The 26449-nt window shown below is 42.6% G+C and overlaps 1 protein-coding gene across 21 annotated transcripts in view; it reads left to right on the forward strand.

The window, feature by feature from the left end:
* Positions 1-26449, forward strand: part of SDK1 (sidekick cell adhesion molecule 1) — a 656852-nt gene that overhangs the window by 566067 nt on the left and 64336 nt on the right. For 20 of the 21 annotated variants that reach the window (XM_039493139.1, XM_039493140.1, XM_039493143.1 and 17 more), the window contains 6 exons: positions 6362-6556; positions 10941-11142; positions 15841-15944; positions 17154-17224; positions 23704-23839; positions 25496-25555. In XM_039493139.1, the coding sequence (XP_039349073.1) occupies positions 6362-6556; positions 10941-11142; positions 15841-15944; positions 17154-17224; positions 23704-23839; positions 25496-25555 (768 nt within the window). The remainder of the gene's footprint in view (positions 1-6361; positions 6557-10940; positions 11143-15840; positions 15945-17153; positions 17225-23703; positions 23840-25495; positions 25556-26449) is intronic. The other variant, XM_039493146.1, reaches the window with a different exon arrangement.

Here is a 26449-nt window from a genome sequence, read left to right on the forward strand (position 1 = left end):
AGACCTGTGTTCCTCTCCCTTCTGAGGGGCTTTTCCAGCTGCACAGCTCCCTGCCTACACTGATATATTTCCAGCAAGCCAGACTACCTGAACAGGCCAGCATCTGCACTTTGCTTCTCTCCAGAGGCTATGAACAGCTGTAATTGCAGTCCGAAATTACCACCGCTCTTTGTAGGTACGCACATTTATTCTTAAGGTTAAAGCATTCAGAGAAAACATTAACAAAAATGAACCTAGACACATGCTAAAAAGCTTGCAAGAAGTCACCCCACCTCCAACCTCAGGCTGTGGTAGGTGTCAGTCCTTCAAAACCCACAACTGTTGTTTTTTTCCGGGGTTACAAGTTCATTACAAAATCAGATTCAGAACCAGAACCACCAGAAATAGTTCAATCTTCCCTTTATACAGCTTGAGCCTTTGATCTTGGCCTCACATAACAGGTGATCCAAAGACAATCACCCTCTCCACAGGGCAAAGCTTCAGAAAGTTTGGGGTTTTGCATAACTGGATGTGAGGAATTTTCATTCACCCTTCCCTAGGTATTTGCCCATCAACCTAACTAGTACCTCATGGGGAAGTGGATTACCTACACTGATGGGAGAAGTTCTCCCATCAACCTAGGTAGTGTCTTCACTGAAGCACTGCAGCGTTTTCAGTGTAGATATTGCTGGAAATTGCCATATCTGTCATGGATACTGTGATTGGCCATCTGGAATATTACTGTTCTAGAATATCTTCCTGTCCCAGAAGACTTACTTGAGCCATCCCTTAAAACTTGTACTCTTTTTTTAACCCGTGACCCTCTGGTTTCTTATATGAAAAAAGCCGTATAGTCATAACCCTTGTGTAATTTTTTTCATTCTGCATTTAAGTTTTATTCATATTTCCCTGACTCTGTTCAGTAATCTTTCCAGCTCTCCTCTCTGCCAGATATCTGGGACTCTCTTATCATTTGTTCCTTTCTGAGCTTCCTTGTTCATCTGCAGGAGCCTTTATAGCTCCTTTCGCAATTATTGCTACATTGCTTCTTAATGCCCTGAGGCATGTATTAATTTCACTTTGAACACTTTCCATTTACCTCCATTGATTTGCCTTGTTTGATTTTACCCAACTCTTCCAGCAGTCTTCCATCCTTTTGTTGCTAAAATTCAGCAACCTAATAATGTTACCATTTTAATTTCACTTCAGCTTAACTTAACCAAGCTCACCTGTGGCTTAGACCTCCATGCTTCAGATATTGCTTCTGTGTCACTCAAAAACAAGACAAGAATTGCTCTTCCATGACTGAGTGTCTCCTGGGTACTCTGGGACATCAAAGGATGACATAGGAGAGAGTGACCCAAGAAACCAAAGATGCAGATTCCAACTGCCTTTCAGGTGCTTTAGTGATAACAAGAGTGAGTTGGGCTTTAGATATGGTAGCGTATACGCCTTCCACTCGGGGTGATAGGAGGACTGAGGGGAGGGAACACTGGACTTCTGAAGAAACATCTGCGGGAAGAAGGTTGGAGTCTCTGGTTGCATAACCACCAAGAAGGGGAATGCTTTCCCAGATTGCCAGCCAGCAAAACAAATGTGGGAGAGAATGACAATAGCTTGTATTTTTTCCGATTGCACTGAAGGAGTTTGTATAGCTGTCAGAGACAAGTGAGTCTACTTGTTAATCATCTTAACAGTTAAACTAGCATTAAGGAGTAGTAAGAATTTGTTCTTCTAAAAACTCAGTTATTATAATTCCCTGTATGTCAATCTGTTTCCTTGATTAATTTGTACATCTGTCTATCATTAGTCTTAGCATTTAGTAATACACATTTTTCTTTGCATTCATGTCTAATACTTATAACTTCATTGTTGGGCACTTTCCTCCCTGTTCTAATCCCTCTGAATGATAAAATAATTTGCCCTTGATAGCATACTTACCCTTTAACAACTAGGTAGAGTGAGTTTGCTTTTCTCTTAATAGTCCATGTTTTTCCTCCACGCCCTAGTTTTGCTGTTTTACTACTTGTTCTTATCTTCTCTTGTTGTACTTCTTTAGCTATCTTATCTGCCTCTTCCTTCATTGCTTTTGCTACTGTATAAATTCTGCAATGCATTCTTTCTACTGTTCCCCCCACTCTGGTCACCTGTATCTATGCTCTCAATTCTGCTTTCTGTACATGTACAGAAACAGAAAAGATCACAACATATCCCTTCCTCTTCTTCCTACTGATCTGTCTTTCTCTGGACTTTAAATAAGACAGACTACTCTAGTGTTAAAGATGCTGAAATACCATGGTGATGAGTGCAGGACGGATGGGAGGCTCGGAACTATAGGTCAAAAGGGATAGATTACATATACTTGCCTGAAAAATGTAAGGCTGGAAAGTTCAAAGTTGGGTACCTCTGAGACATCACTGGGAGTTGTGAGTGCTCAGGACCTGTGAAAATCAAATCATTTTTTGTTTAGGTACCTAGTTTTAGTCACCCAACTGTGAAAATGTTAGTCTAAATTTCCTGTTAGCACTGCAGACCAGTATAGCTTTGGGGGAGCAAGATGGATTGTCTTCTGGCTCATGTGTCATCAACACACTTGTTAACTAAGCCCTAATTGCACCCTCTTTATTAGTGATGTAGCAGCCAGAAAGTACATAGCTTGACATTCAACTGTTAGGATGAATTTCAGGGCTATAAGCTTGGAAAACCATCTTTATATTCATAAAATGAAAACATTTGATCGGGAAGTCACAGAGAAACGTAACGGGTGCTAGCGAACACCTGGAAGAGATCTATGTGATTACTTCTCTATAGAAAGCAGCCGGAGGTTGCAGTGAAGTGGGGAGAGATCAGGAAATTGTAGAGACTACAGCAGGGGTAGGCAAGCTATGGCACATGTGCCAAAGGCAGCACGCAAGCTGATTTTCAGTGGCATTATCACTGCCCAGGTCCTGGCCACCTGTTTTAATTTTAATTTATTTCAAATGAACCTTCTTAAATATTTAAAAAACCTTATTTACTTTACATACAATAGTTTAGTTATATATTATAGACTTATAGAAAGAGACCTTGTAAAAATGTTAAAATGTATTACTGGCACGCGAAACCTTAAATTAGAGTGAATGAATGAAGACTCGGCACAGCACTTCTGAAAGGTTGCCGACCCCTGGACTACAGTGAGTGTTAAGAGCTTCTGTAGGGGAGACCTGAGATCAAGGGTGTGTCAGAGAGGAGCCCAGACATCAGGAGGCACCTGTTTGGGTCTCAAAGTTTGGGACCTAGATGCTGCTGCCCAAAGGCTAAGCTCCAGCTAGGAAGAGCTGAGAGGATGGACTCTGAGAACAGTCTAGGACAGAAGAGCAAGCTGTGCCTGTGAGAGAAGGCACCAGTGCAAAGTATAGACTTTTTTAGGGTGATGGTCTTTATTTTGGGACCCTGTGGTCTGTTAAGAACTATTTCTGTTATTAAACTGTGTTAATGACACCCCAGGCAAAGAACTGTTTCTGCTACTAAACCCGCCCCTGGGAGGGGTGGTGTTAACCCAGAGGGAAATCTGTGTGTCATTCTTAAGGGACCCTGAAGAGAGGGAAACAGAGGTAGGATGTTGCAAAGCAAGCTCTGGCCATGAAAGGGTGCTTAGGAGATGGCCAACCCTGCTACAAGACAGTACATGTAGAGCCTCACCATGTCATATTACAGTCACTGTTCATAGTAGAACAGCACTTTAAACCACACGCTCAGGTTTCTAATCTGTGCTATCTCAGCTGGGCCTATAATGTTTCTGAGAAACTACCCAAGCTCTTACTATTCACCTTATTTTCCAAAGCCAGAAGTTTCAAACTTGGGTGCACAAAATTAAGCACCTAAATCCCTGTTTATGCACCTAAATAAGTGGCTACATGTATAGAGGTACTGCAAACTCAGAGCCCCCAGTGACTTCAATTGGAGCTACAGGTAATCTGAAAAGCAAGCTGGTTATTTAGATGCCTAACTTTATGCACTCAGGTTTGAAAATGTTGGTCTTCCAGTCTATCATCTGTATACGTCATTATTCTTATATGGGCTGAGACCACTGGCTCCCTCTCTGTTTTTCATGTGCTGTAATTTGAATACCAAGGAAGACTGGTCTCCTACCCTTGTGCTTGTGTAGCCACAGGGTCTGAAACTCTGGGTCACAGCAGCATACAGTACTAGCATTCAGATTCCCACTGCTAACAGTTGCCACAGATTTCTTTATGGCCTCCAAAGAAAAAGACAAGGAAATACAAGGAAGAGAAATTCAATCAGTCACAACATGGAATAGGGTGGCCCCACCTGGATCACCCTCCTGCAGCAGGCCATGGCAAGACAGTCTCGTTTCCCTTGGGTTTCCCCTTTCAGAATCCCCATAACTCCATGCAAACTTAACCTCTAGTCCATCAACATTACCATTACCAAAACATAGCTCAAATCATCCCCACCAAAAATCCCAAATAGTCTATTTCCCACACCCAGTGTAGATAGTCCTTAAAACCCAAGACATCTTGTCCCTAGCTGCCCCACATACCACAGACTGACACCTTCAATCATGCCTGGACATTGTCAGTCCTCTCTTTTCCTTGTTCCAGGACAGCCACCCCAGCCCTTCCAGCTGGAGTGTAGCCCCACTCTTCTCAGCAGGAACCCCATGGCCTCTCTGCTGGGAGCATCTTTCACTCCCCCTAGCGCTCTCATGGTTACCATGGGTTCATCTTTCCAGCCCTGGGGATGTCAGCAGGTAAGCTCCTCTGCCACTCCCCTGTCTTCAACCTTCTCTGGTCCTCGCTCTCCGCCTTGGAGATGCCAGCCAGCAAACCCCTCTTGCTGCTCTTCTTGCCTTCACCTTTTCCCCAGGAAACACCTTCTGCTTCCTTCCAGGACGTCCTCCAGTCCCACTGGTCTTTGGCAGCTCTCACCTGCCTTTCCTGACTGAACCAGTCTGCTCTCTTCTCTGGGTCTCCTGACTAATCCAAGCATCCCTCCTAATTGGCCAAATGGGAGCACCTGCTCTAGTACCTGGGAGCTGTACCTACTTCATTTACTGGGGCCGATCACCCTGTGACACACCATCCCCATCATTACCACTGTCTGCATACACATATAACACCGTTTGTATCCCAGGTAAATTCTATGGTTCACAAGATAATACACATACTCATATACAGAATTCACTCTGAAAAGCACACTAATACTGTTTGTAGTTCAGAAGATCAGCAAAGGTTTGGCAGAAATCTGTCACGACTGAGTTCAGCTGTTTTGTTTTGTGGGGGTTTTTTTGGCCATTACCCTCTCTCATATAACTTGATGAAGCATTTAACAGTTCTGACTTTATTCAGCTTGGACAACAGAGCACTGCACAAGTTCTAGTATGAATTGATTTTGGAACATAGCCGCTGGACTAAAAGTTGCCAATGAGGTCCAGGAGAAAGAGAACCTGGTGCCGTTGCTAGTATTTCCAGAATGGGTTTGAACATTTGGTATTTTCTCTTTGGGGGACAGTTGTTGTTTGTGGTGTGTGAGAATCCTGGACACACTAGTTTGCACAGTTGGATCATTAATAATGTGTGATAAACTGTAAACTCATTACCATCAGAAAGGCTTGAGAGGAGATTAGAGTCGACAGAGCAGAATGTACTAAACAGATGAAGTGCGGTGTCAGCTTTTCAGCATAAGAGGTATTTTTCAAGCAGGACCCCACAGTCTCCTGATCTTCTGCAGTGAAGGAGAAGATCAGGAACACCAAGTGACTAAAAGAAAGAGGCTGGTACCATCAACTACAGCATGAATTCTAGGTCTACACGTGGGCAGGAAAGGTGAAAAAATAACTCCAAACAGATGTGAGAATTAACTGGGTGTGAGATAGGAATGTTGCACTGCCTAAGCAATCTGAATGCCCATGTTTTAAAAAATTCTCAATTGGCATGCTCTGCTCTGCAGTAAATGTGTATGTGTCGCAGGGAGGGGAACAGTAGGGGGAGATTAGTTTCAGTGAACTGACTTGGCCTGTCAAAGTCAATTGTGTGGACTCTATTGGTTCCTGTGGCATTCTCTCAGTGTACCAATATGCTCAGGAAAGATTAAACTGTTTTCATATCCTATTCTGGTGAAGGATGAAAAGTGAAACGAGTTTCATGGTGGATTAATACTCAGAAGGCCCTCCCCTTCATCACAACGTGTGTAATTTCCATGATAATGTACTGCATCTGGCTGGGGGAGGGGTTGTTATAAAGCTAAATTACTTTGTTTTGCCTTCAAATAAATAAGTAATTAGGACGAACTAATAGTCTTGGCATTTTTCCCCCGCTAAAAGATTGAAAAACAACCCTAACCTCTCTTCACTCTTCTGCTTTTGTTGCTATGAATTCAGGATATCAAATTGCATACCGCCTGGCAACCAGCAGCCCTAACAAGTTCACCACAGTGGAAGTTGGCTCAACAGTCAGACAGTTCACAGCTACCGATCTCAGCCCTGAGTCTGCATACATCTTCCGGACATCTGCCAAGACCAGACAGGGCTGGGGAGAGCCTCTGGAAGCCACAGTAATCACTACAGAAAAGAGAGGTAATGCCTGTAGTCATCATAGCTTGTCATCATGCCTGTAGTCATCAGTACAATGAATGTGATGAATTGTTGGAGATTTAACTTTTCCCATCAAGCAGAGGGTTGACCATGTACAACCCCCTTCTGCAGTCAGATATTTTCTTTCAGGTCTTTGCTGAACTTCTAAATAAAACATTTAGGCAGTAGTCTCAGGAAAAAAGAAAGAGGATTAAGTGCACTAGTTAGGAGAGGCAGCTGTGAGCAGACACTGTGCAGGCTTCCCCCACACTGCCCTGCCACTGCACCTCAGTTCTGACCTAATAAGGACTTCCCTGTTATTCCATTCTTTGGCTCTGATGCACACTGCCAGGGCATCCCCAGATTTTAATCTGGCTCAGAATTATTAACTACATTCCAAATCCAGAGTCACCTCTGCCCTCGGTTTACACCCATGGAACCTCATTGGTGACAGTGAGGTTTCACAGGTGTAACTGAATCCAGTTAAATACGAAGGAGATGGGTTCCTCAGAAATATTATAGAAAAAATAAGATATGACAGAATCTGATCTGTAGAATTTTTGGTACTGGTATTTTCACATAAGCAGGAAAGAATCCCACTTGCCTTGGAGATCCTCAATTTAGTCTGAAGATCTGACAGAAAAACTTTTATTTTAATTGTAAACTAAGAAAAGTTGATTGGCTGGAGAGAAAACAAACATGGAACTCCAACATACCAATTATACAGAGTCACTTTTCAGAGGAGAACCACATTTCATGAGGAGGCAAGAACAAGAAAGAAAGAATAAAATTGGAGATATACCAATTTCCTAGAACTGGAAGGGACCTTGAAAGGTCATTGAGTCCAGCCCCTGCCTTCACTAGCAAGACCAATTTTTGCCCTAAATGGCCTCCTCCAGGATTGAACTCACAACCCTGGGTTTAGCAGGCCAATGCTCAAACCACTGAGCTATCCCTCCCCTCCTGCCCTAACATAAGCAAGCCTGATGGGTCAACTGGTAGCCCTCCTGCCAATTGTGGGATCAGCTTGCAAACTTTGGCTCTTGCCTAGTTCTGACATGACAGTGCAACACTAGGGGATTTTGCATTTTATTTCTCAATTCATAAAATATGATTGTCCAACAAGTTCTAGATCTGAACCTGAATCGGAATCCTTCCTGTACCATCAATGTGAGAGGCATGAATAAGGCTGTAACATCCCTGTGTATCTCGCTGTTTTCTGGAATGACTACTTTATCGTGTTTCTATAACTTTTTTACAAGCATACCATTGTTGGCCTATTGCTCCACCCCTAACCTGGAAGACCGGTGGGGCTGAGTTTTTTTTGTCTGGTCCCACCCATTTGACCTGTCGAGCTTGGGTGGCCCTACCAGGAGTTAAAACTTCCACTGGCATAGCTCTCAGGGTCAGTGGAACACACAAGTTTTCCTGTTGCATCAAGGTGCCGTCCCCAGGGAAGGAAAATACCTGTAGAAAAATTTAAAAAATACACATGCTAATAGTCCAATCCACCTTCCGGACTGATAAGCCCAAGATCTCCTCACCCATAACTGCTGTTGCCCAAGTGGAAGGTTAAAAAATGCATGGAACTTTCCAATAAAGTGCAGAGGAGAACCCCAATGTCCTGGGAAACATTCTCTTTCTCAAAAATAGCCATTCTAATTTCCAACGCTGCACATTAGCTGTTGCTGAGCACATAATAGCTCACTGCATAATTCCCACTTTCACTGCAATAACAATGTTCTCCATTATCATCAAGCCCGTAGGGATATCTTGAATGTGAGAGTCATTATATAAAGCAAAACCTTTCCCTCTCTAATAGCTGGCTACGTGTCCCTGCATGTATCCCATAAAGTTGAGACCAGCTGTCTGGTCTGTGTGTCTGGGAGAGAAAGAAAAATGGTGACACTCATATCAATAAGATGAGAGGAAATGCATAAGGTGCAGCTGTTCAGTTAGGAAACAAACCAGAATATGGAAGTCTTTATAGTCTGTGCTTTCATGAATGAATATTCACTTCTCCACTAATAAAATTCACTTAATATCAAATAAAGATGGAAGTTTCAAAGGAGTTTAAAGTAGATAGGCATCCAAGTCTCATTGAAACTCGGTCAGGATTGGACACCTGACTCCTTTAGGCTAGTGGTAGCCCAGCTGGATTAGAACAGCCCATGCTGTGAGCTCAGCATCAGTTTTGAAATGGTTCAGCAATAAACAAAGTCCAAATTTGGCTGTTTGCACCTTTCAACTAACAAGTAAGCATAAAACGTTATCTATTTTGTTGCAATGTTTTAAGCAAAGGCCCTGATCTGGCCCTGGGGTTCTGGGCTGGGTTAACACTTAGGAGCTCCTCTCCTGTCCCAGCACTCCCCCATTACAAGAGGTGAGGCAGGCAAGCCTTCTGAACAGGACTGCTAGCTCCTGATCGGTCAGTGTCTCCTCTTGGCCCTTTCAGGCCCCTGGAGGACTAAGGCTTTTTGATTGTCCAGGCTGACTGGATTTTCCTTAAGCTGGGGGACATCAGGCACTGGCATCTCCAGCAGGAGGCAGCGAAGGCATGATAGATCCCCACTACAAAGATTCCTATGAAAATCCAAGTCTAAAACTTTATATATATGGTGCTTGTTATGACTTAATTATCACAAGGTGCTTCATGGCAATAGTTATAGCTAGACAGTGTGGTATTTCTTGATCGTTTGGATTTACACTTTAGTATAATGCCCTTCAGGATAGTGACACCTGCTGGTTAGAACAAAGTTGATGAGGCTTGACATTCTCCATTGTTAAACTTAACAAGAAGCTCTTGCCCCTGCCTGTGAAAAAGTTCTGTTGAGTCATATGAACTGGCGTGGTTACTTCTGCGGGAAAGTTAACCTTTGAGATTGCGTGTGGCTAAACTCCGGTAATGGGGGACCTCTGTAGGAATAGTTTCCTACTAACAGGGAATTTTTTTGACAAAAAAGAAGATGCTAATGGGTCATCAAGACTTTAACAACAGACTAAAACCCTGTCATGGGAAACTGGATACAAGATGTGATCTGCCCAAAATTGCAAGCTAGTCAGAGTTTAGCAGATGAGAGCATTAAAGCCCCACAAGACTGTACCAGGTACTCACTTCATCTAATAGAATAACCCTGAACACCTGTCTAGTCCTGCCAGTGCAAGACAGTGACCTTTACATTTAACTCTGTGATGCACACTACTGGCACTTGCAGACTCTGTATGGCTAATAGCTTACAATTCTTTTGGCATTCATGCGTCAGCAAGAGCGTGCTGCAGAGAAATGCCAAGCCATAAAGGAAATGTTTTGAGTTGGGATGGGGGAGAGGGAATGAAGGACTCTTTATACAAAGCTAGGAGAATAATGCAGTCAGAGGTGTGTGTTTATGGAAACAAGTGCTGATTAAGTTGAATCATATCCCTTCTTGAAGGCAAGTCACTGTGGTGTCGCCAATCAATTCCTGCTTTATTACATGCCACACATTTTAATCAGAATCAATAAACTTCATGATAAACAATTAAACAATTATTTCTCACTCTATTGAGTTTCTCTATTGAAATCAATGGGGTGAGCAGATACACTGACAAGGGAGAGGAGATCTATATTCAAACCGTTCGGTACTGGCTTTTGCAGCACCTGCATTCCCATTCTTCACTTCATATGAAGGATATTAACCATTAATTGCTCTGGAGAGTTCCCCATCTGCGCTGGGACTAGCTATCTTGACTCTGCAGGCTCAAGGTCAATAAGTGTGAAGGAAGAAGGTGGGGAGGGTCTGACCAGTGAGCTGAATGAGGCACTTAGGCTCAAATTCTCCAATCCGCCAAGCTGTGCTCTGACATCGTGGACAACAGCAGCCACAGGAAGATGGGTGTGGTTTCTAGATCTTTGACCAGCTGGCTCAAGTGAAAGTTAGAGTAACAATGTGGCCTCCTTTACTCCTGCTGCTAGCCCATAAGGGATCAGGCATAGTGAAATTTAACCACCACACTCCAGCGCACCCAGACGCATACCCTCCTCCCATGTATGCTGGGGCAAGGGAGCAGCTCTTTGTCCAAGGAGGTGTGTGTAGAGGGTGCAGGTGTTCTTTGGTCTCTAGAGATATAAAATGTATTGATTACAAGATCTGGCTATTTGAGGGCATGGCCAACCAGCGGTGTCTTTTTTTTATTTCCTAGAGAGACAAGGATCATTCCTAACACTCCTCTTTGCAACTGAAACTTGAGATATGGTATAGAATGTCTTCTTCACTGTTTCATGCAGCAAATTTAAAAGCAGCAGCTCAGTAATCTGTTACATTGCATCTGGAAAGTTCCATGAGCATCTCTAGATTTGTTTAGCTTGAGTTTCTTCTCATAGTAATACCCATTGTTTGTTTAATTGCAGAGCGGCCAGCACCTCCCAGAGAGCTGAGAATACCGCAGTCTGAGGTGTCATCACAGAGCCTGCAGTTACAATGGGTTCCTGGTAGTGATGGATCTTCACCAGTACGGTACTTCACTGTGGAAGTGCGGGAGCTACCAAATGGAGAATGGAAAACCTATTCCTCTTCCATCAGTCATGAGGCAACGTCCTGTGTTATTGAGAGGTATTACATAACATGAGAGTGTCATAGAAAGTACAATACATACCATTCCAAATATTTTATAATTTCAAAGCACTAAGCAAACATTAGATAATGAAACCTCGCAGCCCTTCTGTGAGGCTGGTAAGTAATGGTCACTATCCCTGTTTTAGAGGTGGCAAAGCTGAGATACACAAGTTTAGTAACTTGACTAAGGACGTCCCACGAATCTAATTCAGAGTTGATTCAAATCTAATTCAGAGTTAACCATTTCTAGGCTCCTCTCCTAATGTTTAGTATACTAGACCATGGAATCATAGAATTGTGGGACTGAGAGAGACCTTGAGAGTTTATCTAGTCCAGTCTCCTGCACTCATGGCAGAACTAAGTAATAGATAGACTGTTCCTGACAGGTGTTTGTCTAACCTGCTCTTAAAAATCTCCAATGATGCAATTTCCACAATCTCCCTGGGCAATTTATTCCAGTGCTTAACCACCCTGATAGTTAGGAAGTTTTTCCTAATGTCCAACCTAAACCACTGTTGGAACTTGTGGAACTCCTTACCTGAGGAGGTTGTGAAGGCTAGAACTATAACAGTGTTTGAAAGAGAACTGGATAAATTCATGGAGGTTAAGTCCATTAATGGCTATTAGCCAGGATGGGATAAGGAATGGTGTCCCTAGACTCTGTCAGAGGGTGGAGATGGATGGCAGGAGAGAGATCACTTGATCATTACTGTTAGGTTCACTCCCTCTGGGGCACCTGGCAATGGCCACTGTCGGTAGACAGGATACTGGGCTAGATGGACCTTTGGTCTGACCCAGTACGGCCGTTCTCATGTTCTTATGTTCTGTTGCTGCAATTCAAGCTCATTGCTTCTTGTCCTATCCTCAGAGATTAAGGAGGACAATTTTTACCTCAATCCTTGCAACAACCTTTTATAAACGTGAAAACTATTATCTTCTCCAGACTAAACAAACCCAATTTTTTTCAATCTTTCCCCATAGGGCAAGTTTTCTAAACCTCTAGTCATTTTTGTTGTTCTTCTCTGGACTTTCTCCAATTTGTCCACATCTTTCCTGAAATGTGGTGCAGAACTGGACACAATACTTCAGTTGAGGCTGTATTAGTGTGGTGTACAACGGGAGAATTATTTCTTGTGTCTTGCTTACAATACTCCTGCTAATACATCCCACAATGCTGTTTGCCTTTTTTGCAACAGTGTTACACTGTTGACTCATGTGTAGCTTGTCATCCACTATGACCCCCAGATCCCTTCCCACAGTATTCCTTCCTAGGCAGTCATATCCCATTTTGTATGTGTGCAACTGACTGTTCCTTCCTAAGTGGAGTACTTTGCATTTACTTCAGACCAGTTCTCCAGTTTGTCCAAATCATTTTGAATTTTAATCCTATCCTCCAAAGCACTTGCAACCCCTTCCAGCTTGATATTGTCTGCAAATTTTATAACTATACTCTCTATGCCATTATCTAAATCACTGATGAAGATATTGAGCAGGACTGGATCCAGAACTGATCCCCACGATATGCCCTTCCAGCTTGACTGTGAGCCATTGATAATTACTCTCTGGGAACCCTATAGTAGCTCCATCCAGGTTGTATTTCCCTACTTTGTTTATGAGAAGGTCATAGGAGACAGTATTAAAAGACTTACTAAAGTCAAGATATACCACATCTACCACTTCCCCCCATCCACAAGGCTTGTTACCCTGTCAAAGAAAGCTATTAGGTTGCTTTGACACAATTTGTTCTTGACAAATCCATGCTGACAGTTACTTATCACCTTATTATCTTCTCGGTGTTTGCAAATTGATTGTTTAACTATTTGCTCCATTATCTTTCCGGGTACTGAAGTTAAGATGACTGGTCTGTAATTCCCTGGGTTGTCCTTATTTCCCTTTTTTATAGATTGGCACTATATTAGCCCTTTCCCAGGCCTCTGGAATCTCTCCTGTCTTCCATGACAGCGATTATCTTCTAAAAGTCATGGCAGGCGGGAGAGATTCCAGAGGCCTGGAAAAGGGCTAATAATCACTGTCATGGAAGACAGGAGAGATTCCAGAGGCCTGGAAAAGGGCAAGTATAGTGCCCCTCTATACAAAGGGAAATAGGGGGAACCCAGGGAATTACAGACCAGTCAGCTTAACATAATGTTTCTCCTTGTAGGTCATCCTTTCCAGCCCTCTGACTCCAGTGCCCTGGAAAATACAAATAGTTACAGACCTTTCAGTAGAGGCGTATGTTAAAATTCATCCCATCAATGCCATGTGATTATTTCTGTGGGAGCCCTTGTCTTGTTTTCAGAGGGAATGAGGGTCATTTTATCTGTATTTTCCATACTGAAATGAATAGATTACATCAGAGTGTTTAAACTGTGTTATCCAGCCTTAATTAGCTCCTGAGAGATGGTGGGTATGTCTACACTTCAAACTGGGCTGGATTCTCAGCACAAGGGGAGACACTCACACTAGCTTGATCAGAGCTAGTGGGCTAAAAATAGAATGTAGCTGTGGCAGTGCAACCAGTGGGAGGGGCTGGCTACCCTGAGTACATGGTTAGTGTCTTGGACAGCCATGCAGTTGGGGTAGCTAGCTCTTCCCGGCACGCAAGCTGATGTGCCGACATTCTATTTTTAGCATTCTAGTTCTAGCGTGAATCTGATTCCTCAAGCTGGGAATCACACTCAGAGCTCAAAGTGTTGACATACCTGATATGCTGGAATTAAAGTTCTTTTAAAGTTCTACTGAAGTCATTGAGAGCCTATGAGAAGTTATTCATGTTGCAGTCCTATTCCCCCACTGACCTGCCAGTGTAAGTAAGGCTGTATCTAAAAGGCCATTGGCATGCTGAGAATATGGTGTCCAAGAGGTTAAGATGTAGATTTGTATTGCCTGTTAAAAAAAAATATCAAACAGTGGCTTCTGATGCATAGCAGGAGCATTTACTTAGTCATGTGCTCAGGGGCATAAACAAATTGCTACTACCCTTTGTCTAATTGTGCAGGAAAAATAAAACTTGAAGATTGTAGGACAAATGCAGACCTGATACATTGTCCTCAGTGGAGTTACATCAGGTCTGAATTATGCTCAGCGTCTTTCCTGAAATCAAGGAGACCAGCTATGTATTTTGGAATTGACATTATCATTATTGAAAACCAAACATTTGTATTTCAAAAAAGACCATTTCAGTTGCTGAAGGAGAATGTAATTTTTCTAATAGGGTAGAACTAAGGAAAACATTTCTTCTCCACCTTGCTAAAAGCATTTTCCTGGGGGAATCCAGAAAAGCAATATTTTGTGTGCCACTAGACTATGCCCATCCCTCAATGGTTAATCATCCTGTGAAGGAATGTGCTGCTCCTCTAAAGAAAAGACTGGAGCCTGCAGCTGGGACAGCCTAGAGCATAATGAAGGAGGCCCTGCCCTAGGGCTGGGCTTTATAAATAAGAAGACGAGGCTCAGCTGGGGAGTAGAAGCCATGCAGGCGGCATGAGGATTTTCTCAGGCTCCAGCAGACCAGTCTTATGAGACTCAGAGGGTTGGTGTTATGGACTTCAAGTTTCGGGAGCTCTGAATCAGGATCCAGTAGTGAGGACCTTATGAAATTTATTGTAATTGCTCCCGTCCTGAAGCCTTTTTATAAAGGGACATGCTGTTTTGTTAATGTGTGTTGTGTTCTCCTTGCCCTGAGCTGATAAAGCAAACCTTTTGCTGCCCAATCGGGAAATTAAGGTGGGACACACCTGCAACACCACACTGGGACGCAATGGAGTGCAGAGGGACTGCTCACCCCTTTACACATTCCTTCCCAATTGTTTTTTTGGCTCTGTAGTCACAATTGCATCTGCTGGCTGGTGGACAGATACTTCCAATTAATTAACTAAACTCCCCGTAACTTGTAGCTCTGAAATTGAAGCTCTTGAAGGTGATTCAAAAGAAAAGCTAGAAGAAGCTTTGCTAAGGTTATATCAGTTGGAAGTTGCTCTTTGCATATCTTAAAGCCAGGCGTATACAGAAGAGTTGTAGAGAATCTGCAGTCACTGTCTGTACCAAATAATTCAGGGAATGGCATTAGCTTGAAATTGAATAGGAATGAAACATGCCAATCTTGCAGCATGATCTAGAGGATTAACCGGGAGACTGGTGGCCTCAGAGTTAATGCCAGCTGTGCTATTGACTCACTGGGTGGCTCTGGGCAAATCATCTAACCTCTCTTTAGCTCAGTTTCCCTATCTGTACAATGACAATGATCGTCTTTAGCTGCTCCACAGGTGTGTTGTGAGGATATATTAGATAAAATATGAACAGCGTTGTGAAGCTCTGAAACACTAATAGACATGCTGAATTCTATGATGATTATTATTAATATGCCCTGCCCTTTTCCAGAACCAAAAGCTACCATAGATCTGTCTGTGAATCATAGCTATGGCTATTCTGTAGACCATCAAGAGCACAGAATGCCTGTCTTTAAGAGCTCTGTCCAGTCGATATTTGAGAAGGTGATGACAACAGTTGAGAGTTTGAGCAAATCCAGTGCTACTAGGAAGAAGGACAAGGCCAGATAGAAAGGGAGGCGTCTTAAGAGGAGATGAACTACTCTAATAATTTCATTTGCCTTTGAGCAGGTTCTTTGTAAGAGGTTTGGTCTCAGACAGCTTGTGAAGAGAATTCGTCCCTCATCCTCATTATTATGTTTTACAGGCTGAACCCATTTACCTCTTATAAGCTGCGCCTGAAAGCAACCAATGATATTGGAGATAGTGACTTCAGTGCTGAGACAGAAGCAGTCACTACTCTGCAGGATGGTAAGAGAGATGGAGCGGGAATATGAGCCTGCCCTGGGCATGGGTTGGGGCCCGGGTAGAGCTCGCTATAACCTCTAGAACACACTTTCCAGTGGATTTAATTCCATTGTGTGCCTTAGTCAGTGGTACCCACCCAGTTAAACGCAGTTCTGTTCACAAACAATTGATATGGGTGGTAAAGAGCTGAATTAATAACAGGCAGCTTTAAGTGTCCTGGTGTGCCCTCTGAAAGTGAACCAGGTTTTCAAGAGTCTCCAAATGGAATTAAACTCTGTTTCGTTGGTTTCCAAACTCTGTGCCAACCATTATCTTTGCAGAAATTGAATAATTTACAAGGGATCATTAAAAATAAATGTGGAGCTGTGCATATATTTGAAGAAATGTCTTCAATTGTTTTCACTCATGATCCACATTAGGCTGCAATCCAGCCAAGTGGCTGAGGTGTGTTTAATTTACTTTGAGTTTAGTTACAGGGAATCTAGAACAGTTTTGCCTCCTTACAATCAAATGGGTAAAAACTGAAAAAGATTCTCACTTCCTTAGCAAACTGTAATCGTTTATTCTCTTGAGCAAACCTGGTGCATTACACCGTGGAGAGCTGTGAGCTCCTGATAAGCTTTTCCTTCTTTATTCCTGAGCTGACACATACTGGGTGTTAAGAGAGGTAGCCTAGGCCAGTGGTTCTCAAACTAGGGCCGCTGCTTGTTCAGGGAAAGCCCCTGGCAGGCCGGGCTGGTTTGTTTACCTGCCGTGTCCACAGGTTCAGCCGATCACGGCTCCCACTGGCCGTGGTTCGCCGCTCCAGGCCAGTGGGGGCTGCAGGAAGGGCGGCCAGCACGTCCCTGAGCCCGCACCCTTCCCGCAGCTCCCATTCGCCTGGAGCGGTGAACTGCGGCCAGTGGGAGCCACAATCAGCCGAACCTGCGGGCGCGGCAGATAAACAAACTGGCTCACCCCGGCCCACCAGGGGCTTTCCCTGAACAAGCGGTGGCCCTAGTTTGAGAACCACTGGCCTAGACAGAGGGGGAGGTATGGGAGGTAATGGCCCATGCATAGGAGTACTCTTGTCCACTCTCTTTCCATTGAGCAACATAACACTGAAGCTGGGACAGAAAGATCAGTGGTGAAAGAAGGAGGGGTTGATGGAGTAAGTTTTCTGTGTTTTGCCACACTATTGTAACTTTTTATTATGTTTTGGGTTTTGTTTAGTTCCAGGTGAACCTCCACGGTCTGTATCAGTAACTCCCCACACTACCTCCTCTGTCCTCGTTCAGTGGCAGGTAGGTAAAATACAAAAATTACTAGAACATTTCTACAGTGACCTAAGATTGATGAACCTTGTTCGCCTAATGGCACAGTGCAGTGAATAACGTCTCTGCAAAGCGAGTATTAAAGCACACTGGAAAGACTGCAGCCTAGTTCCCTGCCGCTGATCCAGTTATACGTTATGATGAAAGATGTAAATTTCTGGTTCCTGGCTTTTAGTCTAAGGGGGACTGGGTAGTTACGCACCTTGAGGGAGATAGGAGTCATAAAGGGGTTTCTACAGATGCCTGAGAATGTTTCTCTTACAAGTAGTGCTGTCATCTTGCTTATATTACTAGGTATCACAGTTTGCCTGTACAATACACAGCAGAGTCATTGTCAGAGTTGGTAAGGATCAGGGAACAAAAATCTCATTCAGTTCAGATTGCATATAATCTCCTTCAGTTGATAAAACAGGCAAATGTGCTGTGTCTGAGACGACATTCAGACCTCCAAGGAATTCCACGTACACTCGGGCTCTTCCTTTTTGAGGTCTAAAGAATGGAAGTTTCTCCAGAATAATGGATGCTGAGAGTAACCAGGCCATATCTGCTTTAGAAAGAGATGCATTTTCAGTTTCTATTCCTATCTTTTCAGTCTGGCCTGGGGCTATTTAGATTTCCTGGAACTCTTTGTGTGCTATTACCCAAGACGTCCTCTTGCCAGTGAGCATTAATACAGAAAACCCAATGGGTTAACACAAGGTATCTGTGACCTGTGCCAGAAATTCTGTCCCACCCCTAAGCCTAAGATAGACTTCTGCCCAAATAAGAAGTGCATCTTTGACAGGTTGCATTCTAGCAGAAAACACACTGTTTACAGCGTAGACTGGGCTTCCTGCATGTTAAAAGAATTTTCTTTTATGTGTGAGGGCCTGTTTATTGCCATGCAACAGTACTTAGAAGGTGTGTCTGGCTATTCAAATAAGTAGCGAGCACATGTTCATGTGGCAACACACGTTTTAACTCCCTCACTTTCACGGCATGTTGACAAATGGAAGACATATTGAACAACTTTACCAATGGGGCCAGTATAGGTATTAATCAATTGCCCCACCTCCAAATCAATGTAGTCCTTTGCAAGGACAAACAGGGAATGTGAAATGTAGTGTACAATAAAAAAAAAAGTCCAATTGACTGATTATGGTGGGAAGGGGGGGTAATTAATGTGAAATAGGTGGTTGTTTAGGTAACTGGATGCTTTATATTTCAAGAAAACGAAATGCGATAGTTGTGCCAGAGCCATGTCAAGGGAGTTGCAGGCAATTACTTGTCATTACGACATGTCTTATATGGGATCATGGTAATTCAGCCGTACTTTATTTTTCAAATAAATTTTCCAAATCCCATAGTAGCCTACAACTAACAAGGCATTCTGCATCAGTGTTAAAGAATAATGTAAACCTGAAAACACCAGCCAGTCTAAATGGGGAGGAGGGGAAAGAAGAGACTGTAGAGTCCCAAGCAAAGCTGAATTTTTAACTTTGAATTTTGTTAATAACTCACAAAATAAAATCCAAATGCACTATCTGTATTTGAATCCGCTTATAGACTTTAAGGTCAAAAGGGACCAGTGTGTTCATCTGGTCTGACCTCCTGCACACTGCAGGCCACAGAACCTCACCCACCCACTCCTGTAATAGACCCCTAACCTCTGGCTGAGTGACTGAAGTCCTCAAATCATGGTTTAAAGACTTCATGTTATAGCGAATTCACCATTTACATTAGTTTAAACCTGCAAGTGACCTGTGCCCTGTGCTGCAAAGGAAGGTGAAAACTGCCCAGTGTCTCTGCCAATCTGACCCCAGGGAAAATTCCTTCCCAACCCCAAATATAGCAATCAGTTACTCCCTGAGCATGTGGGCAAGACCCACCAGGCAGATACCTCAAAAAGAATTCTCTGTAGTAACTCAGAGCCCTCCCCATCTCTGGCCATTAGGTATTTTTTCTGCTAGCAGTCGCTGATGGGCCACATACTATCATAGGCAGTCCCATCATACCCTCCCCTCCATAAATGTATCAAGTTCAGTCTTGAAGCCAGTTAGTTTTGCCCTCACTGCTCCCCTTGGAAGGCTGTTCCAGAACTTCACTCCTCTGGTGGTTAGAAACCATCGCCGAATTTCAAGCCTAAACTTGTTGGCCTGTTTATAGCCGTTTGTTCTTGCGTCCACATTGGCACCTAACTTAAATAACTCCTCTCCCTCTCTGGTATTTATCCCTCTGATGTATTTATGGAGAGCAATCATATCCCCCCACTTCACTTGTTTAGCCTTCTCTTGGTTAGGCTAAACAAGCCAAGCACTTTGTGTCTCCTCTCATAAAGTAGGTTTTCCACTCCTTGGATTATCCTACTAGCCCTTTTCTTCACCTGTTCCAGCTTGAATTCATCTTTCTTAAACATGGGAGACCAGATTTGCACTCAGTATTCCAGATGAGGTCTCACCAGTTCCTTGTATAAAGGTACTAGCACTTTCCTGTCTCTACTGGAAATACCTCGCCTGATGCATCCTAGAACTGCATTAGCCTTTTTCACAGCCACATCACATTGATGGCTCAGTCATCCTGTGAGCAACCAATGCACCCGGGTCTTTCTCCTCCTCTGTTGCTTCCAACCAATAAGTCCCTAGTTTGTAGCAAAAATTCTTGTTGTTAGTCCCTAAATACATGACCTTGCACTTTGCACTATTAAATTTCATCCCATTTCTATTACTCCAGTTTACAGGGTCATCCAGATCTTCTTGTATGATAATCTGATCCTCCTCTGTATTGGCAATATCTCCAAACTTTGTGTCATCTGCAAATGTTAATTAGCGCACCCTCACTTTTTGTGTCAAGGTCAGAAATAAAACTGTTAAATAAGATTGGTCCCAAGACTGATCCTTGAGGAACTCCATTAGTAACCTCCCTCCAGTCTTTTAGTATGAACCATTGTAGTCTCCCCTTTAACCAGTTCCTTATCCACTTTTCAATTCTCATATTAATTCCCATCTTCACCAATTTAACTAATAATTTCCCATGTGGAATTGTATCAAATGCCTTACTGAAATCCAGGTAGATGAGATCAACCGCATTTCTTTGGTCCAGTCAGTCCATTATTTTTAAATGTAACTGGTAGAAAACAAGTGCTTTCCATCAAAGCCAGTTATAATAATAATCTAAGCTTGGTTTTAAAAGTTCTAGATGATGTTACTGTTAAATTCAAGATTGTGTTTCACTTTACTTCCATCTTAGACACAAGAGTTTCTGTAACTCACATGATGTAAACAAATTGTTCTTATTACTGCTGCACACCATCCAGGCAACCACTCATAATCACTTTACCTACCTCAGCAGATCCCTTGGGCCTTTCTCCAGATAGATAAAAATCCTAAATAATCCATTATATCAAAAGCAGAGGTTTACCTATGAAAGACAGATAGGAGTGGAAAGACCTGACCTTTCAGCAAAGTACCCTTTTCAAGGAAGAATCATCATTTTCATAGCAAAGAGAGAAAAACATCCTGGGCCATTTATCTTCTGAGTATTTGTGCTAGATTTGAAGGAGGAAAGGACTGGGGAAAACATGAAAGCATAAATACAAGTTGGTTGTCAACGGATTCATGTGGAATTAAAGAAATATCCTTTAATTAGATGTATAACATAACGTGGAGCATTAGTGTTCCTCATATACTCTTGTTCAATAGTGTTTACTCTTTTTTACATTATATAGGAAATGGTACAGTAAAGAATTTGCTCATAAACAAAGTCTTTCATATTATTTGAAGTGCTGTATGACACTTCTCACGAATTAAAAAGAAGCTGCATATGTTGGATGTAAGAAAGGGCCCTGCTATTCTACTTTGACAGGACTAGCCCCCTCACAAAATTCCCCAGGCTCTCTGTGGCTTGTGGGGAGAGAGCTAGGGGACAAGTCGTGTCCATCTATTCAGATGGATAGACAAGTGCATCAGATCATGTTATAGACTGGCAGGGGCACCTCTTCTTGGCAGAGAATTAGCACATTGGACAACGGCACAGGCTACATTGGTGACCTCTTTAGTGTGCATGCCCCGCAGAGACATCCGCAGGGCAGTAAGTTGCTCTTTTCTTCATATGTTCACAAAATGCAAGTGACCAGGGATGATGCTAGGTTTGGCAGGATGCTACTGCAGTCACTCTGCGTGTGAATGCCTTGTACCTGCCTTCGGGAAGTTCTACTGCTTAGGGGTCACCAGCTATGGAATGTGAAAAGGACTATCACTCGATACAGAAAATGATTGCTTATCTATTAATTATCTGTACAGTAATGGATCTTCTTCAAGATATGTAGTCCGTATACATATTCCATGACCCACTCTCCACTCGTGCTACTGCAGACTCCACAGGCCAGGGGCTCTGAAAGCCGTGGAAGAACTGATGTGGGGGGGCAGGTCCACCCTTATACTCTCACACAGGCACCTGAGGAAATGAAGGATGCATGTGCTGCCCCTCCTGGCACTGCTAACTAGAAAGTTCTTCAACACATGCACACTGGTGTGGTGCAATCACTAGCTGTGGAATATGTCTGCGGTCTGCACATCTTGAAGAATGTCTGTTACTGCACAAGGTAAGCAATTCCCTTTTCCCTCAGCCTTAAGTTATGCACCAAACTCCCCCAAATACCTTTTGCCTTAATGCAGAGGCACTTTTTCTGTAGTACAGTCAGTTCTGGTGGGTGTCTTTCAGTTGGTGATGGTATGGAGCAGGAGGTGTTATGTTCTTTTTTTTCTTTTTCTTTTTTTTTTTTCATAGCAGTATGCTAGACTGTTGCCAAATTCTTCTTTAAATTTCCCAGTACTTGCCTCTTTCCCTGTTTTAAATGGTTGCATTATTGGTTTTCACTTTCTTCTTCAAAATTACACCGGGTGTTACCTGGTATTGTCACTGCATTTCACCCCAGTAGTTACAGTTTCAGTGATGGACAAAGTTATTTCTGTGTAAAGTTTCCAAAGTACATGGAGATCTTTCTGGAATTTAAAAGCAAGATCATTATAGCTACAGGCATTATCATTTACCCTTTCAGTTCCTTGCTACTTAAATTTGAGAGCATGGAGCTTTAGAAAATAATGGCTCAAGGTCACTTTTCTTCTCTGCCACATTAAAACTACAGTAAGCTCCTGAAAAAAACCACTTTTTTTTCCAAACCATCATGACTCCCATATCCTGTCTATGTCTAAGTAAGTCACTCAGATAAAAACTCTCCTCTCAGTATAATGGATTTCTTAGGCTTTTTTTATCTCTAGTTGGAGAAGGACCTGGGGGACTGCAGTAGCATTCCTCTGCTGAGGTATAAGTTCTATTGAGTGGCAGAGTATGTTCTAGAGAAATAACAAGTGTATGGATGGCCAGCCTGGTGGCCCTATGTAATTAGTATCTAGCTCCAAACTGTTATTCCAGAGATCCAGATTTAGTTCTCAAGTTAAATGTCTTGTTCTTCAACTTAGCCCAGTATCCAAAGGGAGTACCTTGCTGAGGTGAGAACAGCAATGTTGGGCTCCATTCACTCCTCCTCAGCCAGAAAGAAGATTCTTTGAAGCAGGAGGCTTGGAGTGAGTGGAAAGAGCAGAATCCTGGGGGTCCCAATTTATTATGTGCAAGACTCCTTGGGGAAAAAGAAACATAGTCTGAAGGAGTGTTATAGGTGAGACTTATACTCATGGCACAAAAAGGGAGAGACCGTAACCATTCTTCACTTCCTAAATTGCAGTTATTCTCATGACTTGTGTGTTTCTTTGTTTGTTATAGACAGACCCATGTGGCTTGAGAGATGAGTGTTCCTCACTAGCCAAATGTAAATGAGTGGCAGTACCTCATATGGAAGTAGGGCCGTTACTAAAATACCTGTTTTTCACCTAATTAGTTAAAACTACTGATCCTTATTCCGCTTCTCATCAGCTACTCCTCGTCTCCAACCATGCTGAATCCAGGAAGCTGTCCTCAAGGAGAACAGCCAGGAGAGAATTGCTCTTTAATAGTAACGTGTTGCAAAAATTTGAATTCCTCTTCTGCTGCTAAATGTCTGAAAAATTGGCTTCCTTTTCTGCTGTTTTTGTGGCAGGCAACATGTAGCCACATCTGTTTTTTTTTGCCACCGGTTTGTCCAGACAATTTGTCACACATAGGATCTTGTGCATTCAGGATGTAGGAAGCTCATGTTCTTGTGAATCAAATAATCCGTGGACTACTAAATCCAAAGCATTTCTTAATTACTGTCTCGAGTTAAAATAACAATGATACCTTTAAATGTTGTTTTGTAAATTCCATGAGTGTTTTGCTCTTGTATTGTTGATGGTTCTGTTTTCACCAAAGAAGTCTGAGTCCCTGTTGCACAGAACCCAGACTCTGGATGACACTGTCTAAACCAATGTCTTAAACTGTGTGATGTTTGTTGCATTGAACTTCTTACCAAGCACATTCCTAATGTGAACTTCTTGCAGCCCCCAAAGGTTGAGAGTCTGAATGGCTTGCTGTTGGGGTATCGGATTTATTACCGGGAGCTGGAGTATGAAACTGGGCCTGGAACAGAGTCCAAGACTATTAAAATCCCTTCAGCTTTACGAGCTGAGCTTACACGTGAGTAGTCACACTGCTGTATTACAAGCTGATAATCCACCATTCCATCAGATCCCGCACCCCTCATTACTCAGTGGAAAGGATGTAAATATGTGCCACAGATGCTAAATTATTTAGCACTTAAGTACATAGGGCAGAGATGTTCAAAGATGCTATTAACTATGGTCTAATCTGCATTATATTTAATGGCACTCTCCAATCCATGTGAGCATGTTTGAAGTGGCATTCTCTTTTCCTCTTTGTTTCTCCTCCCTCCATGCATACTCTGATTTCCTGCTTTCTCCTATTTCCATCTGGTGGTTACTGTGGTACACTATGTTCTGGCTTCATACACAAAAGGTAGCAGATGCATTCTGGAAAATGTATTATTTCAATAAAAGGTGTTGGGTTTTTTTTCCAGTCTGACCAAAACAGCTGATGCGAATAGTTAAAGTCTCTAAGTGTTTGTCATTATTTAGGGAAGAAATGGAAAGGAAATAAAATAAATAAATAAAAAGCAAGAGTCTCATTGGCGTATAGGTTAACAATAGTCAGTAAACATTTTATTGATGGAAAGAATACTGCCAAGGAGAAGAGTAAGAGAACAATGAAGAGGAGATTTAAACAGAAGAAGGGAAGTAGGAGGGAAGAATAAGGCATAAGAATCAGGTGGGAGAGGAGGACCAGGTGACGGCTCAGTAGTCTGAGAGATTTGAACTAGCAATAAGATGTCATTGTGATGGATAAGCTTCTGCCATGATTGAAATCAATGGAATTACTCTCAGATTAAAATACTACTCACTGTGAGTAAGGGTGGCACAATCTGGCCCTGCAGGGTTTACATGATGTGATAATGTCTTGCAGCATTTCTCAGTACTGGGAGAACCCATCCGGGCTGTCTCCTATGGACGCTGTTATGAGGATATCTATAGAGAGTAGATTTTCTTTAAAATAGCTTATGCATCAAATTCTGTCCTCATTTACAATGGGATTGTACATAGAGTAAATCAGGACAGAATGTGATCCTAATAGTGCTGTAGTATAAATCACCTCACTGTGCTTTTTCAGGGAAGTCAGAGAGAGAGAGATTTTTAAAGAAAATTCCCTCTTCTCTTAAAGCAATACAGTGATATTTGTACCCATGCATATGCTCTTCCACAGTGACCTGCTGTTTTTATACAGTTTATTACTGTAAATACCATGAAAATGAAACTTGGGGAAACTTAGTTTATGTTTTAAAGAAATAAATCCCACATCATTTTAAGCATTAGCTGTTTATGTCCCACATTTGGGGACTTTATCCTACGATGCTCCACATTTAAGCTTTGGTAGGCTGAGAACTAACAATTCAGTGCAGTGTTGGGGGTTTTCCCCATAGAATTTGCCTCCCTTAAACTCATTTGTTCTATTTAATCTAAGGAATCAGTACATTTCCCTGTGCTGTATATTTGTGTGATTCTCTCTGTTGTGATGAAATGCAATAGCCCCTTGTGAGTGAGATGCTTTTGATGTATTACGAGAGAGTGATGGGATTTTATTGCCCTTCAAGGTACAGTCCTAAAGCTCAAACTGTGTACGTGTGTGCTGCATCATTTCCCTCTGTCTCTGCTGTACATCATTTGCAATAACTGTTTCCCTGCACTGTAACAAGCTTTCTGCTTTGCTTACTCTGAATAGCCCAAAGCAGCTTCCAGACAGTGAATAGCCCCTCTGCATTAACGACGTATGAATTAACACGTAAGTGCACGCTGCCTTGGCTTTTTGTAATGGTTGGGAATACACTATGGGCAACCTTCTATGGTTCTCTTCACCGAATCATGCTGAAACCAACTCAGATTAATGACTCTGCTTCCTTTTCTTTAAATGCTTCTTTCCAATATATCAAGACATTGATGATGCAAGTAGGTAACAGTTTAAAAATAAGGCTGCTGGGAAGGTGAAGCATTATTGACTCTAACATCTCAGTATTTCTGATGCTAAATGAATTTTGATTTTGTTCGCCTCATATTTCACAGTCCATCCGAGTTTAGCTGAATCACATCATTAGTCCGTTGATTCGAACACTGGGATGCTGAGGCACTCCCGCAAGTAGAGGGCTAATTTAGAAAGGGCCCACAGAATTTCTATGCAGCTCAGAGGTGTGTTCAGTTGGAAATGAATAAAACAGGGTTTGACGGAGTTAAAAGGCAAGTTGCTTTCTGGTGGTGATGGTTCACTAGGCAGGTTTGGCCCCAGGCTTGTAAGTTACAGATTGTTGGGGGGAGAAGAAGTGAAGCCCTAGCCCCACACGCATTCGGATGCCTGAACTTGCATATGTTCTGTTTTCCTGGCACTGAAACCCTTCTCGTGATTTTTTAACAACAAGAGCAATAAAAGTTCCTCTGTGCGAGCTGACAAGTGCTGCAATTCCTATCAAGATGGCTGTTTCCTACGGTATATCAATGTTTTATTTATAGGCTGGCAAAGCCGTAGTGATGTATCAAAAAAATCATCTACTGTGTATCTGAAACGAGTCAGAGATGCTGGACTCTGACTCAGAGATGTGGGCAGAACACTTGTAAATACTTCTGTGAAGCTGAAATTAGAAGGACCCCTGTGATCAGATTCATTGAACCTTTACTGAACTGATGG

Source organism: Mauremys reevesii, linkage group 10, assembly GCF_016161935.1.
Source record: "Mauremys reevesii isolate NIE-2019 linkage group 10, ASM1616193v1, whole genome shotgun sequence".
Lineage (NCBI taxonomy): Eukaryota > Metazoa > Chordata > Testudines > Geoemydidae > Mauremys > Mauremys reevesii.